At 37.0% G+C, this 15,591-nt stretch overlaps 1 protein-coding gene across 5 annotated transcripts in view; it reads right to left on the minus strand.

The window, feature by feature from the left end:
• Positions 1–2,473: 2,473 nt before the first annotated feature.
• LOC132104339 (protein spire homolog 1-like) overlaps positions 2,474–15,591 on the minus strand; it is a 46,871-nt gene continuing 33,753 nt past the window's right edge. Inside the window, exons 5-19 of one of the 5 annotated variants that reach the window (XM_059509750.1) lie at positions 14,400–14,471; positions 14,111–14,275; positions 13,472–13,558; positions 13,198–13,327; positions 10,749–10,790; positions 8,735–8,782; positions 8,056–8,225; positions 7,857–7,950; positions 7,619–7,761; positions 6,512–6,529; positions 5,718–5,855; positions 5,477–5,547; positions 5,353–5,380; positions 4,824–4,978; positions 2,474–3,740 (exon numbers count right to left, since the gene is read on the minus strand). In XM_059509750.1, the coding sequence (XP_059365733.1) occupies positions 3,491–3,740; positions 4,824–4,978; positions 5,353–5,380; positions 5,477–5,547; positions 5,718–5,855; positions 6,512–6,529; positions 7,619–7,761; positions 7,857–7,950; positions 8,056–8,225; positions 8,735–8,782; positions 10,749–10,790; positions 13,198–13,327; positions 13,472–13,558; positions 14,111–14,275; positions 14,400–14,471 (1,611 nt within the window). In that variant the 3' untranslated portion in view covers positions 2,474–3,490. The remainder of the gene's footprint in view (positions 3,741–4,823; positions 4,979–5,352; positions 5,381–5,476; positions 5,548–5,717; positions 5,856–6,511; positions 6,530–7,618; positions 7,762–7,856; positions 7,951–8,055; positions 8,226–8,734; positions 8,783–10,748; positions 10,791–13,197; positions 13,328–13,471; positions 13,559–14,110; positions 14,276–14,399; positions 14,472–15,591) is intronic. The other 4 variants (XM_059509752.1, XM_059509751.1, XM_059509753.1 and 1 more) reach the window with 4 other exon arrangements.

Raw genomic sequence — 15,591 nt, forward strand, 5'->3', positions numbered from 1 at the left:
ATAATGGGAATGTTTATATCTGTCATTGATCAGATGGTGCTTCTAAATTGACTGTGTTCCTAATTTAATTTTTTTTTTTTAATTAGGAGCACTAATTCTCCTAAAAAGAAACATAGGCCTAAACGAATGTAATGTTACCTTTTACAAACTAATTGCAAATGTTTATGGAAAGTGTAAACTATTAAATATAATCTATAATTTACTAAATACATTTTGTACGAAAATGTCCCCTTTTTTAGTTACTAAAACTATTTTTAGTAACATTACAGAGCGATTGTGTATATATACAGTTGCAATCAAAATTATTCAACCCCCTTGACCTGCAAGACATTTTGCTGCGGAGAACAACATTTTATGAAATTAATTCAACAAAGACATCAGTAAAGTATTAGAGAAAGTTTGCTAATACAGTTTTGAGTGATTCTGAGAATGGAACATTGATGAATCATAATAAAACTCAAATTGGCTCTAAACATTCATGTTCAAAATTATTCAACCCCCTTTGTGCAGAATCTTTTATTCTTTAAAATCACCAATAAACGCTGTCTGTAAGTGTTTAGAAGCTTCTGTCACCTCTTTACTACAGTCTTGGCCCATTCCTCGCCTGAAAGAGCTTTCAGATCACTGATAATCTTTGGTTTTCACATTGCCACTGCTTTCTTTAAATTCAACCAGTTCAACCAATTCAACCATTCTACTTTGGGATGTCTGTCCTGCAGGAAGGTCCATTGAGCTTCAGTCTTTGCACCAAAGGCATCACAATTCTTGTCAAAATGGCCTGATACTTCAAAAAATCCATGATGTCTTTCATACAGTCATGATTTCCACTTCCTTCTAAAGTAAATAAACCCCATGACAGGACTGATCCACCTCCAAGTTTGAAGATGGAGATGGTGTTCTTCTGCTTATTAGCTTTGCCTTTTTTACAGCAGACATACCGCTGATCCATGGGTCCAAAAAGTTCCAGTTTGGTCACATCACTCCATAAAACATTCCTCCAGAGCTCCACAGGTCTACACAAATGAATTTTATCAAGTTCAAGTCTGCCTTTTGTTCTTCTTGATCAAGAGTGGTATTTTGCAAGATGTCTCAACATGAAGGCCATACTTGTCTAGTGTTCTTCTTACACACAGCATTGAAATGTTTTTCCTCCTTTCATTTGGGTCATCACACATCACATTTTTGCTACTCAACTTCAACACATGCATGGGCTAACTGTATGTGTAACAGCTCCAGCTAATTTTGTTTTTAATAGTTTCTAAATGCTTAATTGTGTTTTGAGACTGTTTTATTCCCCATCATGCAAATAAGTCATGGTCATGCTTTAAAAACAGCAATGTTGAATAGGGGTTGAATAATTATGACTTAGCAGTATTATTAAAAAATCTTATAACTCAAAAATATTACATTATACATAGACAATATCACTTTTAATATGCCAGTGAACTGTTATAGATGCAATTTTTTATTTTATCCTGGATCTTCAGAAAAGCTTATTTTTGTAAAGTACTGCAGTCTCTGAGGGGTTGAGTAATTTGGATTGCAACTTTACCTGTTTAAGTCAGCTGATGAAAGTGATGTTTTTCTGCCCTCTAGTGGAGAATTGCAGTTCTGTCTCTTCCCCTGTAGTTTGGGGTCAAGAAATCACTGCTATTTAGATGGAGCCAAATGTCAAAATCATAAAGGGGGTTCTGATGTTTAAACCCAAACATTCAAAGACCCGAGAAACCCTACAGCGGCCCTCGGGCTAGACGACATATTGAATTTAACGCAGATGAAGACGAGGTTATGAAGGATAGACTACAGTATACGATCTTTACCATGATACACACTGTAAAAGTCCTACGTAGATCACGTATTTTTCTTCCATATGGTTCCACTGAGGTATTTAATTGCAGATTTAATACATCCTAATACTGTATCTTCATCATATGAGATAATGTAGGCACATTATTCTTCACTGACATATCAATGCAAGTCTGATGATGAATGTGTAATAAATATCAAATGCAATTTCAAATACGCAAATGCAATGCTTTATTTATTGACAATTTGATTCTTATTAAAAAAAAATCATGCAAATCAATCATTCTTTAGAGGAAGGCATTACAGTCAGTTTTGCACAAAACAAAAGAACAAGTCAACAGGCCTGTATTCAATTGCAGTGCATGTCTACTTATAAGTGTATTTTTTAATGGAATTTTTAAAGGACAAACAGAAACAATCCTTCCAAAAACTGTGACATGATTTCAGTAACTTAAAATTAAGTCTCCTGGGGTGTTTCATTGCACAAAACAGCTAATAATATATTATAACTTAATTTACAATGTTATTAAGACAGCAAAATAAATGCATCTGAAAAATAACAAAATATTTGTAGATGTTGAGTGAAGGTTCGAAATGAACAGGAAAAGAAAGCAACATTTGACACTGAAAAATAAAATAATCATTATTAATAATATAAATCAATCACTTTATCACAATAGAACGTATTTTAATAGTAAGAGGATCAGATGAGATTCGGATATACAGCATGTACATAAACATATCCTACAAAAGTCACACTCCACTTTGAGCCAGTAAATATTATTGACTATGTACATCAGGTCCAAAACACATATTGCTCAGATAATGGAGATTTGTTTGGCACAGCCGATCACTCCTTTAAGAAATACTACAGCTTTCAGCATCCGCTCTTAAAAAAAACACTTCTTGACCCTCATTCTTTGACTAAAATTTAAAAAAACACTGCCATCAGACAGGAAAAATATTTATAGTATATCTTTAAGTACTTTCTGTAAATATCTAAATGCATTTGTTTGGACCATGTCACATTTACAGCAGCATTATCTTTTAACAAACAATAAGAAAACCATTTGGTAGGACTTGATCTTGAATTATTGTGGAGGCTGATTAAATCTACAGTCTCTTGATCTTTCAGCAATCGACTAGTACTTCCTAAACGGGGAAAATAAGTCCATTTGGATGCTTATTTACATCTAGAACAGTTAGGCTGATCATTCAGCAACTATTTACATACAATTGAGCTCCATTTTACTATACTGAAAAATGTACATTCAGGCCTTTCAGTGATCAAAGCAGCCTAGCGATTTCTTTTTCACGCTATCATTTCATTAATTTCATTCAGTGTCAACACAAGATTCATTTGAGAAAAGCTGGTCAAAGTAAGTTTAAAGTGTGTTAAACTACATTCCAAAGCTTTAATCACAGAAGAAAACTTTTCCTGAGAAGGCTGGCGCTTAAGGACTCATGCTGGAAGAGGAACGGCTTTATTCCTTCACCTCTGGCACTTTTTAAATGGAAAAGAAGAGGTACTGAAGGTACGTTACAAAGGTAACAAAAGAGGCCGTATTTTTTATATGTAACATAAGCTGATTAACATCTGGCATGTTCGCGACAGGTGAGAACAGTATAAGTGAGAACGCTTTATTAAGACGGAGCACACGTGACTGTTCCAAAACATAGGGTCCTAAACCTCTTTGATAGTCCTTTCTGAGGGTTTGTAGTTGGAAGAACTGGTGTTGGACGTGTAGACGGAGTGGGTCCTGCGGTGCAGCCGGGCACGTTTGGTGGACTGATTATGCCTGCTGTTGCTGATGATGTCGTTGATGAACTTCCTGCAGTCCACGCAGACCTCCATGGTGCTCCAGTCCTCTGTGAACTGCTCCGGCAGCTCCAGCTCGTCTTTGGACGATGAGCGCTCACCATGCTTTGATGATCTGAGACGAATCAGGACGAGAAATAATCTTACTGGCAGCCCTTACAATGCTAGAGATCAAGAGTTCCAACGTTTTGTTTTTTTTGTCAGATGAACCCTATAAACGTAAAATATTTCCTTGAAGTACCCCGTGAGATTTTAAGTTAATATCTCAATAATTTAAAGACACAATTACATGTTTACGGTTCTCTGATGCAAGTGAAGTAAAAACAAGTCATGCAAATAAAACTCTTTTTAGTAAGGCTTTTATTTGACTGTTTTTTTCTTTGTAATGTTTTTTATTAAGGGCTCCATGACTTGGCCAAAATATTATATTCTGATTATTTTGTCATATATCACATTTTGATATGATAAAGATTTACTTTGTAGCTGAACTTTAAAGTGACCTCAATCATCTTTTTAGTCTACATTCTATTTGTGTGTTTTAGGTCCCCAATTCAATTTATTAATAATAATAATAATAATAATAATAATAGTTATGTATTATTATTAGTTTTATCTCTAATTAAGGTTTTAAGGTCTAAGGTAATAATAGTTAACTTAAACCATAATAAAATGTGGATGTTATATAATATGTTATAGCAACATCTCTCATTTTCATTTTGTTTAATCTGATGTACTAAAATAGCTAATAACTAAAAATAAATATAAAACAAATTCTATATAAATATAAAACAAATTATATATATATATATAGATATAAATAAATATAAATATAAAACAAATTATATATATATATATATATATATATATATATATATATATATATATATATATATATAGCTATAGTATCTCGATACTAAAATAACACTTCATAACATTTTGGCAAAATACTGGTCAAATGCTGTAGACTTCTATCCACAATAATGTTGAAAATGATGTGAATATGAAAATAAAATGAGCCTTAGCGAATGCTATATTCTCAAAACAGTTCCATTTGTTTATTTTAATGTTAATGTTCATGCTTCTTTTAATGTTGCATTTAATTAAGTATTAGCTTTTTATCGATTCACAAACCCCCTACAACTCCCTTAAGAACCCTTGTACAAATGATACATACTCCCTGATCACTTGTGAAGCTCACCTGGACATGGTGCGCTGAAGGCTGTGGCGTTTGTGGCTGGATGTGGTGGAGGTCTTCTCTGTGGCGGCTGACGCTGCAGACTCCTTTTTGGGCAGAATGCTGGGGCCCAGAGAGGAGATGGGCAGGCTGGCATGAGGCTTGGAGGGCAACTTCATCTGAGATGAGAGGATGTGCGGTCATTAGCAAAATGAAAAATGCACACCATTGTTCAGTTTGGGGTCAGTCAGATTTGTTTTTAAAGAAATGAACACTTTTATTAAGCAAGGCATTCAAAAGTCACAATGTTTAAATGTTGCAGCACGATTGTTTTCAACAGTAATAATAATAGGAAACGTTTCTTGAGCATCACATCAGCAAATTAGAATGATTTCTGAAGGATCATGTGACACTGAAGACTGGAGCAATGATGCTGACAATTCAGCTTTGCATCACATAAGTACATTGCATTTTAAAACATATTAAAAGACAAAACATTTTTGTTTAAATCAATGCAGCCTTGGTGAGAATAAGGTAAAGATGCTACATTTACCTTCTTACAGCACTGTGAACAAACAGGCCTGTGAGAAGAAAAGAAAAGAAAAGAAAAAGAAAAAATATGATTCCACTGCACATCACTACTTCATTTTAAGCCTGAAATGAAAATCTCCACCCACCTCTTACAGAACTGGCAGGTGTAGGACCAGGTGAAGAGCGAGAACTTCTTCGTCCGACATGAGAAGCAAAGCTGAGAGGAGGAGACACACAATGAAACACCTAGCATGTTCAAAACCTAGTGAGCAGTCTACTTAGTATTTATAGGCATCCTGTGCTTCAAACAAGATGACAAATTCAAAAGATAAGCTTGTGATGTGACATTTAGAGTGGGCAGATTGTAAAAGAGAAGAGTACATTTACCTTTCCTTTCTTTAGCGCATTATAGACGTCTTTATATTGCTGGAACTTTTCCAGCTCTGCTTTGACAAGAACCTGTCTGATATGCATCACCTCCTCTACGGTCAATGTCAGGCACTCGACGGGGTAGCAGAACTCCTCCTGAAACCAACATATCACTTTCACAAACATCCTGAAGCACAAACTGCATATTTAAACATGCCATGCGAGAATGAGGGATGGAAAAATCATAATCAAGATGCAGCACTGGCAATGGAAACAGAGCTGAACATTTATAATTCATTAATGTGGAAAGTTAAACTCTCTGTTTATCTTGTTATGTAAGTTTCACCTCTATAGGTCAAGCTTTGCATGCAAAATTTGCATATAAGGATGAGTGGAAATCTAAATGCTCTGTGCTAAAACAATGCATAATTTTTATATAATCATATACAATTATATTTGACCTGCTGTCTCTGCATTATCCCATTCTTGACCCCTCTTATCAAAATCTTACTTCTCTAAATCTAACATTATCTGAATGATGCACTAACTTGTGCATCATTCAAAAAGAAGAAAGTTTGTTGAGCGAAGTTGTTTTTCCATTCAATCATAAAATCATCTTGATGACAGGTAACTGAAGTGATTTAAGTGTGGGGAATTTCCTTCAGCATGCAACATTGTGCAACATGCACACATGAAGCAGACTCCCTGCAGGAAGACTAACGAAGCCAGTGCAGACTAAATAGTGATGAAATGACTCCTCCAACATAATGTACATCTGTGGGCATGAGAATGCGGAATATGGTGTGCTTTACCTTGTTGTCCGAAGACAGCTTCAGTGTAAGGCAGGAAAGGAAAGCAGAGTGGTTACAGCTCTCTATCTATACTGCAATAAAACTACAGTATCACTCACTATCTAGAAGCGTTTAACAATCATTTTCCTGTAAGTGCTCTGTGATTATCAATTTTACAACCATTCAAAGACCTCAGAGGTTTTGCAATCAATAATGATCAGTTACTTTCCTTTTAGGCAGGACCAAACAGCATGGCTAAATTTGTACGTAGTAAATCTATCAAGGCTGCCAAATTAAAAAAAAATAAAATAAAAATTTAGTTACATTTGAGTTACAAAAGTTTGGAAGTTTTGATGTTTGTGAAAGAAGTTTAATATGTTCACCAAAGCTGCATTTATTTTCTCAATAAAAATACAAAAATATTGCAAAATATTATTAGAAAGTAAGTGTTTTCTATTTAAATGGATAATAGCTCCTTCACATTTTTGTGGAAACCATGATGCATGGATTCTTTGATAAAAAAAAAAACAGCATTTATCTGAAATAGTAATGTTTTACATTTAACATTATGTCCTTGCTGTCATTTTGATCAATTTAATGCATTCTTACTGAATAAAATGTCTTTAAAAAAATCGTACTGACTTCAGACTTTTGAACGGTAGCGTAGCCCTTTGAAACTTGTGTGAGGATGGGACAGAATCGGAGTCATTATTTACTGAAAATCTTTTATTTCTGGCACGTATATCGTCAACGTTGCAGCTTTTAATGTGTGAATGAGAATGACATGAGAACCAGGGCAGTCCGTGCCCCCTTGGAAAACATCCAGCCCCCCTGTGCTGCTGTATGGCAAAGATTAGCCTTTAATTGGGCTTCTGAATTGAAAATGAAAGCACAAGTTCTCCTTTATTTGTCTTTCTCCTCACTCGAGACCTGCAATGCTGCAGCACTAGACAGAATCTTGAGAATCTAATTATACTTTCACAAGACCCGGGACAGTTAAGTGTGACCACAGCCTGCAGCCAACTGACTGCTCGACACTAAATTACTCTCATTTACTGTCCTGGGAACAAGGAAAAACAACTTTGTAGGCAGAAGCATGGAGCTAAAGGAAGGGTTTGTAGCAGTTACCAGAGATTTGGAGTTCTGGCGAGACGGAGGCAGGAAAGGCCGAACACTGGTGGGAGCTTCTTTCTCTATGGTGTGCCTCCTCTGTGGAGCGAAGCGTTTGTCAGGTTGAGGGGTGGAAGAAATGGGCAGGAACTGTGGGGGAGCTGGGAAAAAACAAAAATTGAGACGAAGAATCAGTGACAGGTTTTTTGTTTGGACTGTGAATAAAAAGTTCTGTATATTTCATGACGGTTCTTACTCTTTTTGCCCATGACGGACTCTGGAGACGTGTCCTCAACCAGCGATGTGGATACACTGGAGCTGCTGCCGGACTTCATAGTGTTTTGTTCCTCCTAAAGTAGGAAAAAGAGACTGTTCACAATCATACTTCACCTGAAAGTCTCGTCTAACATTTTGATGGGGTTTTTGCCAATACAGAAGATATCAAACCCACTCACATCAGAGTCGGAGCTGTCGAGCTCGGCCAGCGTAGGCGCTTTGAGCAGCCTCTTTCTCTGGGACAGCGGCTGACCTCCAGCTACACCGTTTACGGGGCTCCGAGCTAGAGACGTGCCATTGGCAAGGGATAGTGTGCTGACGGCCAACTTTCGGTGTCCGTCAGGGATGTCTGTGTGTGGGATAGACATTATGAACATAATCAGACACCAATCAAGACAGCATAGGCTTACACTGCACTGAACTACAAATAGTTTTACAAGCCTACGGATCTTGATAACCGACTGTTTGCATTGTCAGTTTGGAACTGATGAAATTGGATCTCTTTGTTCAAAACAGTTAATAAAAGTGTAAAGTGAGGACAGAAACTAGAGGTTTTGTAGATCATGGCCTCTCTCTATGGCACATTCACGGATATACTATGTGAAAGAAAAGGCTCACTCACTTGTTTTTAAGTGACTACATAGCAAATGCCACTTAGTTCACTATTAGGGAAAATCATTGAATTCGGACACAATCCATTTCTTAGACTAATCCACATTCAGAAATGAATTCTGTTCACCCACGCAGTTTGTCTCTGATTCATAAACGAGCTCTCAGAACCCAGGCATTTCTCTCACACTGGGCTCAGAGGCGTGAGAGAGTGATGTGAAAGTCATGCTTGCATCAGGAAAACTTTACCTGAGCTTCGGAACAAGTCTTGTGGGGTGCTCATACTTTTGCCTGCGCCTAGAAAGGAACATATTCTTCAATATGATCCCAAAAGCACAAAACAGGCCTTTCTATATGTGACATTCAGACAGTAAGCCAATATACAAGTTTAAACTACACTTAGGTAAACCAGTCAGCAGCTCTGTGACATCAGCACACAGAAGCACAAGCGCGGTGTAGCCACAACAGAAGCAGCGGCCACACTGGACAGAGGACTTGTGGGATATGGAAGAGATGGAGATATGAACAGTGTGGTATAGCAGCAGGAGGTATAATAGACGAAAGTCCAATGCACGCAGCCATATTGGAGGTTAGCAGCAACTATTTTACATTAAAAACCACAAATCTTTGTGTATGGCTTATTTAATAAAACCCAATTGAAAGGGAAGGAAATACAGTCTGCTTTAATGGGCTTTATTCATTAAACACTGACTGGTTAAATCTGCATTGCTTCTCATCTGAATAAAAGCTGAGCTTGCTATCTGTTATGTCAACAGAAATTACCAACTCTCATTAGAGATGAATTGCTTTAAGTTGTTGCAATTTGCTGTCAGTGTGAACAACCCTAAAACAAATGGTTTTAAATCTTGGTTAAAACTTTGGTTTTTGCTTTCTAGGGCATTTCTCCTTGTTCATATTTATACATTCATAGTGGGTGAAAAAAGACTCAATAAATTCAATAAATTAAAGGGTAAACATGTATGTTTAAACTGACACATTCATTTCAGTGCAACAATTTTGTTTTGTGATCGATAGCAAGATTGATAGAGATTGACAGCCAGGTAAAAAATAATATAACTTATTAAACAGCCTATATATGTCTATGTAAGCCAAATTAAATTAAATTAAATTACAATAAGAATCAGGGTATGAGATATTAAGAAGTCCATAATCCATCTTACTCTCTACCATTCACAGACCATATGATTATCCAAGTAAATCTTGACAACCATCACCAACTGTATTATTGATGGATACAAACATGGAAGAGAATCTATTATTTAATGGATTTGACTGAAAGCCACTACTTGCTGAAAAGCTTATAAAAACCTTAATTTAATATCTTGACCTGGAATTAATTTGTTTGAATGTGGCTTACTTTAACAGAAACCTAGGCATATCTAAAAATGGAATATCTGATAATATAGCTGGATTTTTATGGGAAAGTTATCCTGAAACTTGAATACAATACACAACTTTCAAAATCTGAGCATATGTGAAATCTGAATATTTTTATATTTTAATTCTTCATTTTATTTTGTTATGTCCTTTAGTCATTTATTAGCATGATTTATTTTCATATTTTATTTGGCATTCATTTGTTCTTATTTCGGTTTTAGTCATTTTAGTATTTCTATCTAAATTTCAAATTTTCATTTATATTGTTTTGCTTACGTTTTTAGCTCAAAATTTAATATTTTATTAATTTTTTATTCTGTGATTTTTCCTTTTCTTTCTTAGTTCTTTTAAAATGTATATTAATTTGTCTCTCTTATCTGACGCCCTCTGTTCAGTTCATGGATTTCCATCCTAAATAGCTGATGATCTGAATCAGGTGCATTAAATAAGGAAGACATACAAAATGTGCCGAGCAATTGTACCCCAGAACTGGAATTGAGAATCACTGTACTAGACGATTTACTCTAAATCTGTCATTACTGAAAGTCCGAAATCTCTACTGTTGACTCATCCAGGGTTTAAATCTGGGCAAATTTTGTGTACCATGTTACAACCTTAACTAAACAAGTAATTGTTTCAAACAATTCAATCCACAGACTTGCAATCTTGATGATATAAGAGGGAATATAAGAGGCACTGCCTTGTCCCCATCCTGCTATAAGCACTATCAGGTTCAATGCCACAACCCCACCAGCAGAGGAGCGTGACATGAGGGTAGGAGCGACTACAGGGGTCTGGCACAAACACAGAAGCCACAGGGTCAGTGAGCTGACAGGGGTGAAGCCACAGTGAGTGAACTCTTTACCTGATGAGTCAAAACTGACAGACATGCTAAGAGGACGCATTACTGTGAGAAAGAGGCAGAGGTTATGAATGAAGAGAGAGGGAGGAGAAGATAAATAAAGCCATGGGTTAAAACAAGGCATTTCATGTAAATGCATTTGATGTCAGATATAAAGAATGCTGTTCTGTAACTCCATTAATAAAGAGAAACACAATTCAACAACTAAGCAGCCAAACAACAAGTAATTTCCTTTTAGGATCAAGAAAGAATAAATGCTGTTTTTGTAATTTCTAAGTCAAACTAACAGAACTATATTACAACACTGAGGACTGATGAAGCTTTCTGACAACATATAATGTATATCACATTCACAACGAATGAAATACAATCAACTTTTTTTTTTTTTACTACTTTAGGATCAAGAATGAAAAAAATTATGATTTATTTCACAGGTTTGTATCAAGCACTGCTTTAATAGACCCAGTAAAAATTTTATAAAACACTGAAGAAAATCCAACTACTCACGTAACACATACAATACATATTTATGATAAGCTCCTTTAAGTTTTAAAGGTTTATAGACTGTTAGTCTCACGTAGCCAGACCTTAAGACTGCTGGCAGCAGAGGCTCTGGGAACCTGGGCCACTTTGAATGGCTAAGGACCGCTCAAGAGACCATATGACTGACAGGTAAAACAACCAATCACATTTCATTTTGTGCCGCCTCATGTTTAGTGGCGTGGAAATGTCGGCACAATAATAGTGTGTAAAACTCTTGGATGTATTTTAAGTCTATGCCACAAACTTTATATATCTCATATTTGAAAATTCAGTGTTAAGTTGATCCTGATAAGGGCTCATTGTCACAGCTGTAAACAAGACAGCTGTTTTCTTTCATGAGGGGGTTTGGAAGGGTTTCCAAGCAGAACGTTTCCTGGGAAATCCTGTAAATTCAACCAATCCAATGACGACTTCAAAGAGTTTCCAATGTTGTGTGCTAAATAGATATGCATCAGATGTTCGGCTAACGGCCCGTGGGCATGACGTCTGAGGCTGAGACCAACTGACTGTACACACTGAACTCTGTATCTTAAGGCAGCTGGAGAAAACAACAGACTCTTTTCACCACACGACCTGAGAATACATACATGCAAACCTTAAGCTTTATTAAGGCGGCTGTAACCGACTCAAATCTGGGACTTTTATCCAACATGGATTATTCTTATATCACAATCACCAGATTTGTGCTTGTGTAACTATATAATCATTAACACATACACCCTAGAGGTCTTTATGTGCATGTGCACCTTCAACTTAAAACCTCACAATCTTTATCTATTGAATCCTTCAGCAAAATACCACCATGAGACCAAGGGCCCTATTTTAACGATTTAAATTCAAAGTGTAAAGCACACGGTGCAGGTGCACTCAGGGAGTGTCCAAATCCAATTTTGACGGAAAAACAGTTTGTGCGCCCGGGCGCATGGTCTAATGCAATCCTTTAATTTTTTATATTTGCCATGTTTGTGTGCTGCTGTGCGTCCCTGTGTTTGATAAACAGCATGTACGCTCTTTAAATAACAAAGAAAAAACATTGCGCCAGACTTGCGCTAGACCAGGTTAAAGCTGGTCTATGGTGCAGTCTATTTTCAGCTCCTTAAAATAGCATTGCGCCAGCAATGCACCTGAACACACCTCTTTTTTAGACCAGCACGCCCATGGGCACAAAAATTTGCACAAATTCATTTGCTAATAAAACGACGTGCCGCTGGATGGGAAAATGCAAACGGCACCAGACTGAAACTAGCAAACACACTTGCGCTGCGCTGCGCTGTGCGTCGCATTGCGCCGGGTGTATGATAGGTCCCCAAATCTCAGGGCAAATCCACTATTTAGAATATGTACCCTTTCTATAACGATGCAAATGAAAATGGTTGATATGCAGTACAAGATTCAAATGCAATGTAACAATATGGATCAATAAGTTTTTAAAAACATACAGTATCAATCCAAGGTGAGAGATCAGAGATTTACAGCTGTAAATAAAATGTGCGGTGCAGAGTTAGAGACACAGGGCTGTACTATAGACGCTGTTAGAGAACAAATGGTTGAGTGTAGCACAAGCAGCCATGCATGAGAATGACACACTGTCACACATCTGCACTGCTGTCTGACATGACATCTCTGTCACAATGACACATACTCACCTCCTTCCATATGACTGATATACTTGATATATATAGGTTAACTAACACAACATGAAGCTGGCTTTGAGTGTAAATGCAATGCTATTTAAAAGAAACAATGTATCCTGGATATGTAGAGAATGCATTTGGAAAATTTGACTGGTAGTGTATATACTGTATACTACCAGACCGATAAAAATATATATTTTGATAATGTTAATGATGTGCTTGAAATAATAAGACTCTGTGTGATTATGAAAGCAAGCATGTGAAAATGTACTCACCGAGTCGACTTCTGCGGATCATATCAGGTGAGACAGGCCTGAGCTTTCTCTCCGACCGGATCTCTTCCAGGATACGCTCATGAAGGCTGGGAGGTGTTGGAGGATGAGGCTTGAGCTTACGAGCAGAAACCTTAAATCACATGCAAACACGCGCATACACAAAGATTAATAGGTTGGTGTTAATAGGTGACACTTGTGCTAATAGATTCATGTCATATACTTCAGTTCACACATGACCATAAGTGAGCGTATTTGTGCATGCTCTCATGCTCACAGGATTCAGTGGAGGTCTGGAGCGAATGAAGTCCAGAATGATCTCGTGTGCACTCTTCTTTAACCTCGGAGGAATGTCACCACTGACCTACAGCAGAAAGAAGGCACAGCAAGGGTCAAATCTTAGATATGCTTCCAGTGAACTAAAACCTAAAGTCTGTGTAATTTGAAAGAATGCACAGGACACATTTCAAACGTGTGTCCTGTCTAAAGAATGCATCAAAAAAAATCAAGACAGCTATGATCTATTATTTAATTCTATGCATCAATGACTGGAGGCAAACGTGTGTTAGGTGAACCTATCATGTAAGGTGTTGACTCTGACGTGAAAGCTCTGCATCCCTATATGTCTATTTCTAAACAGCAACCTCATGACATCTTGATATACTGACTTCAGTGTTATGTACTTGATCCAGTTCAACCCTATAAAACATTTTCTATCCTGCAGCTTCAGAAATAAGCTTGCTTGATTTCAGATAGGCAAAGTAAACACTTTTGTGGTGAATGATCTCTGTAACAAACAATAATAAATGTGAATTGCAATGTGCAGCTGTAATGTTTGTAGCAAGGAATCAAGGATAAATTTATCTGAATAGATTCTGATGCAATTTGGGATTAATTTTTACAAGTGCACACTCACCGTGACTTTGCGAAGTTTATAGCGCTTGGAGCGGATGTCGTCCATGAGCATCTCATAAGGTGTGAGCTGGAACTCGATGGGTAGAAGGTTATACTGACGCTCCTGGACCTTCTTCAGCTTCACACCGTGTCTCAGGTCCCTCATCACCTGCACCCAAAACCGTGCCTGTGGAAAATATACACAGCATGTGGTGTATGTCATATGACCATCCTAAAACCAACACACACTCTGAGCAGTGCATAATCTAAAAGTATCCTGGGGAGCAATGAGCTTGTCTAATTGTCCTAACCCAGTCAGCGTTCTGCAGCTCATTCAGGTCTTTGGTGGGCTCTTCTGTTTCTTTTCCCATTTTCCGCAAAACCTGAAAAAAAAAAAAATGTATATTACTTTTTTTTTTTTTCCCCAAATGCAGATATCCACTAAAAATATTTCAGAAACTGTATTCAGCATTTCTTTGGTGTTGGATATGGAGAATGACATAGACTGTCCTCAGTCTGGGTTCAAATAAGAAAAAGTCAATGTCACTTTAACCACTAAAGGTCTGGCTTGTTTGTAAATCGATTCCTTCTCATGTGACGTACAGTCCCAGCTAGCTTGCCAATATTAAGCAGAGATCAATATGCAGCTAATGCAGTCTTTAACTACTTTTACTAGTCTGCACTACATCCACACCCACTGATCCACTAGCAAAAGTTCATTTCCACACATGGGTTGAAGTCGGGACAATGGCATATACGTAACATTTTGCGGTAATGGTTTTCCCCTTCACGGGCTAACTAACAAACTACAAAATGTGTTCTATTCAGTAAATGTCAGCCGATAATACTGTATAGTCTCTTATTAGTTTTGAGTTGTTTGACATTCATGACAAAATAAATTAGATTTACCATCACAGGACATTGTGTACACAAATTGTGTATGATTAAATTAGGATTTTTTTTCAAGCATTGCCTTAGAATTATGTAAACCAGGTTTATGGTCAGAACAATGAATTATTATTTTGCTGCCACCTGGATTGCTTATTAAATTTCTTTGGTAAGCTTGCAGTCTCCCTCAGAAGAACTCAGAGTAAAGTAAAGGCATGTGTCCCCTCTGGGGTTTACCCTGCCCTGATGAAAATTTAGCAGGAATGAACAGAAACTCACATAGCTTATATTATCTGAGCAGAGAGTCTGATTTCTTAAAGCAAATATAACTGTGCAGCATCGCAAAACACAAGCCAAAAAGGAATATTTTGTTTATGCATAAGAAAGAAAATACAGGCACAGAGGGGAAAAAAACTGTAGACTCTGAATCATCAGAGCGAGACTATTCTGTCATTCTGGCCAAGAACCACACGACTGATTCTGCTTTTTTCTTTTTCTGCCCCTTTCCACTCACTCTCTACACTCCCTTCCTCTAAAGCAGGGGGTGATTCCTTAAGTAATATGTAATTCACAAGTAATATGCACTTCGCTAATGTTATTTCACACTTTTGATGA

The sequence above is a fragment of the Carassius carassius genome, chromosome 25 (genome assembly GCF_963082965.1).
Source record: "Carassius carassius chromosome 25, fCarCar2.1, whole genome shotgun sequence".
NCBI lineage: Eukaryota > Metazoa > Chordata > Actinopteri > Cypriniformes > Cyprinidae > Carassius > Carassius carassius.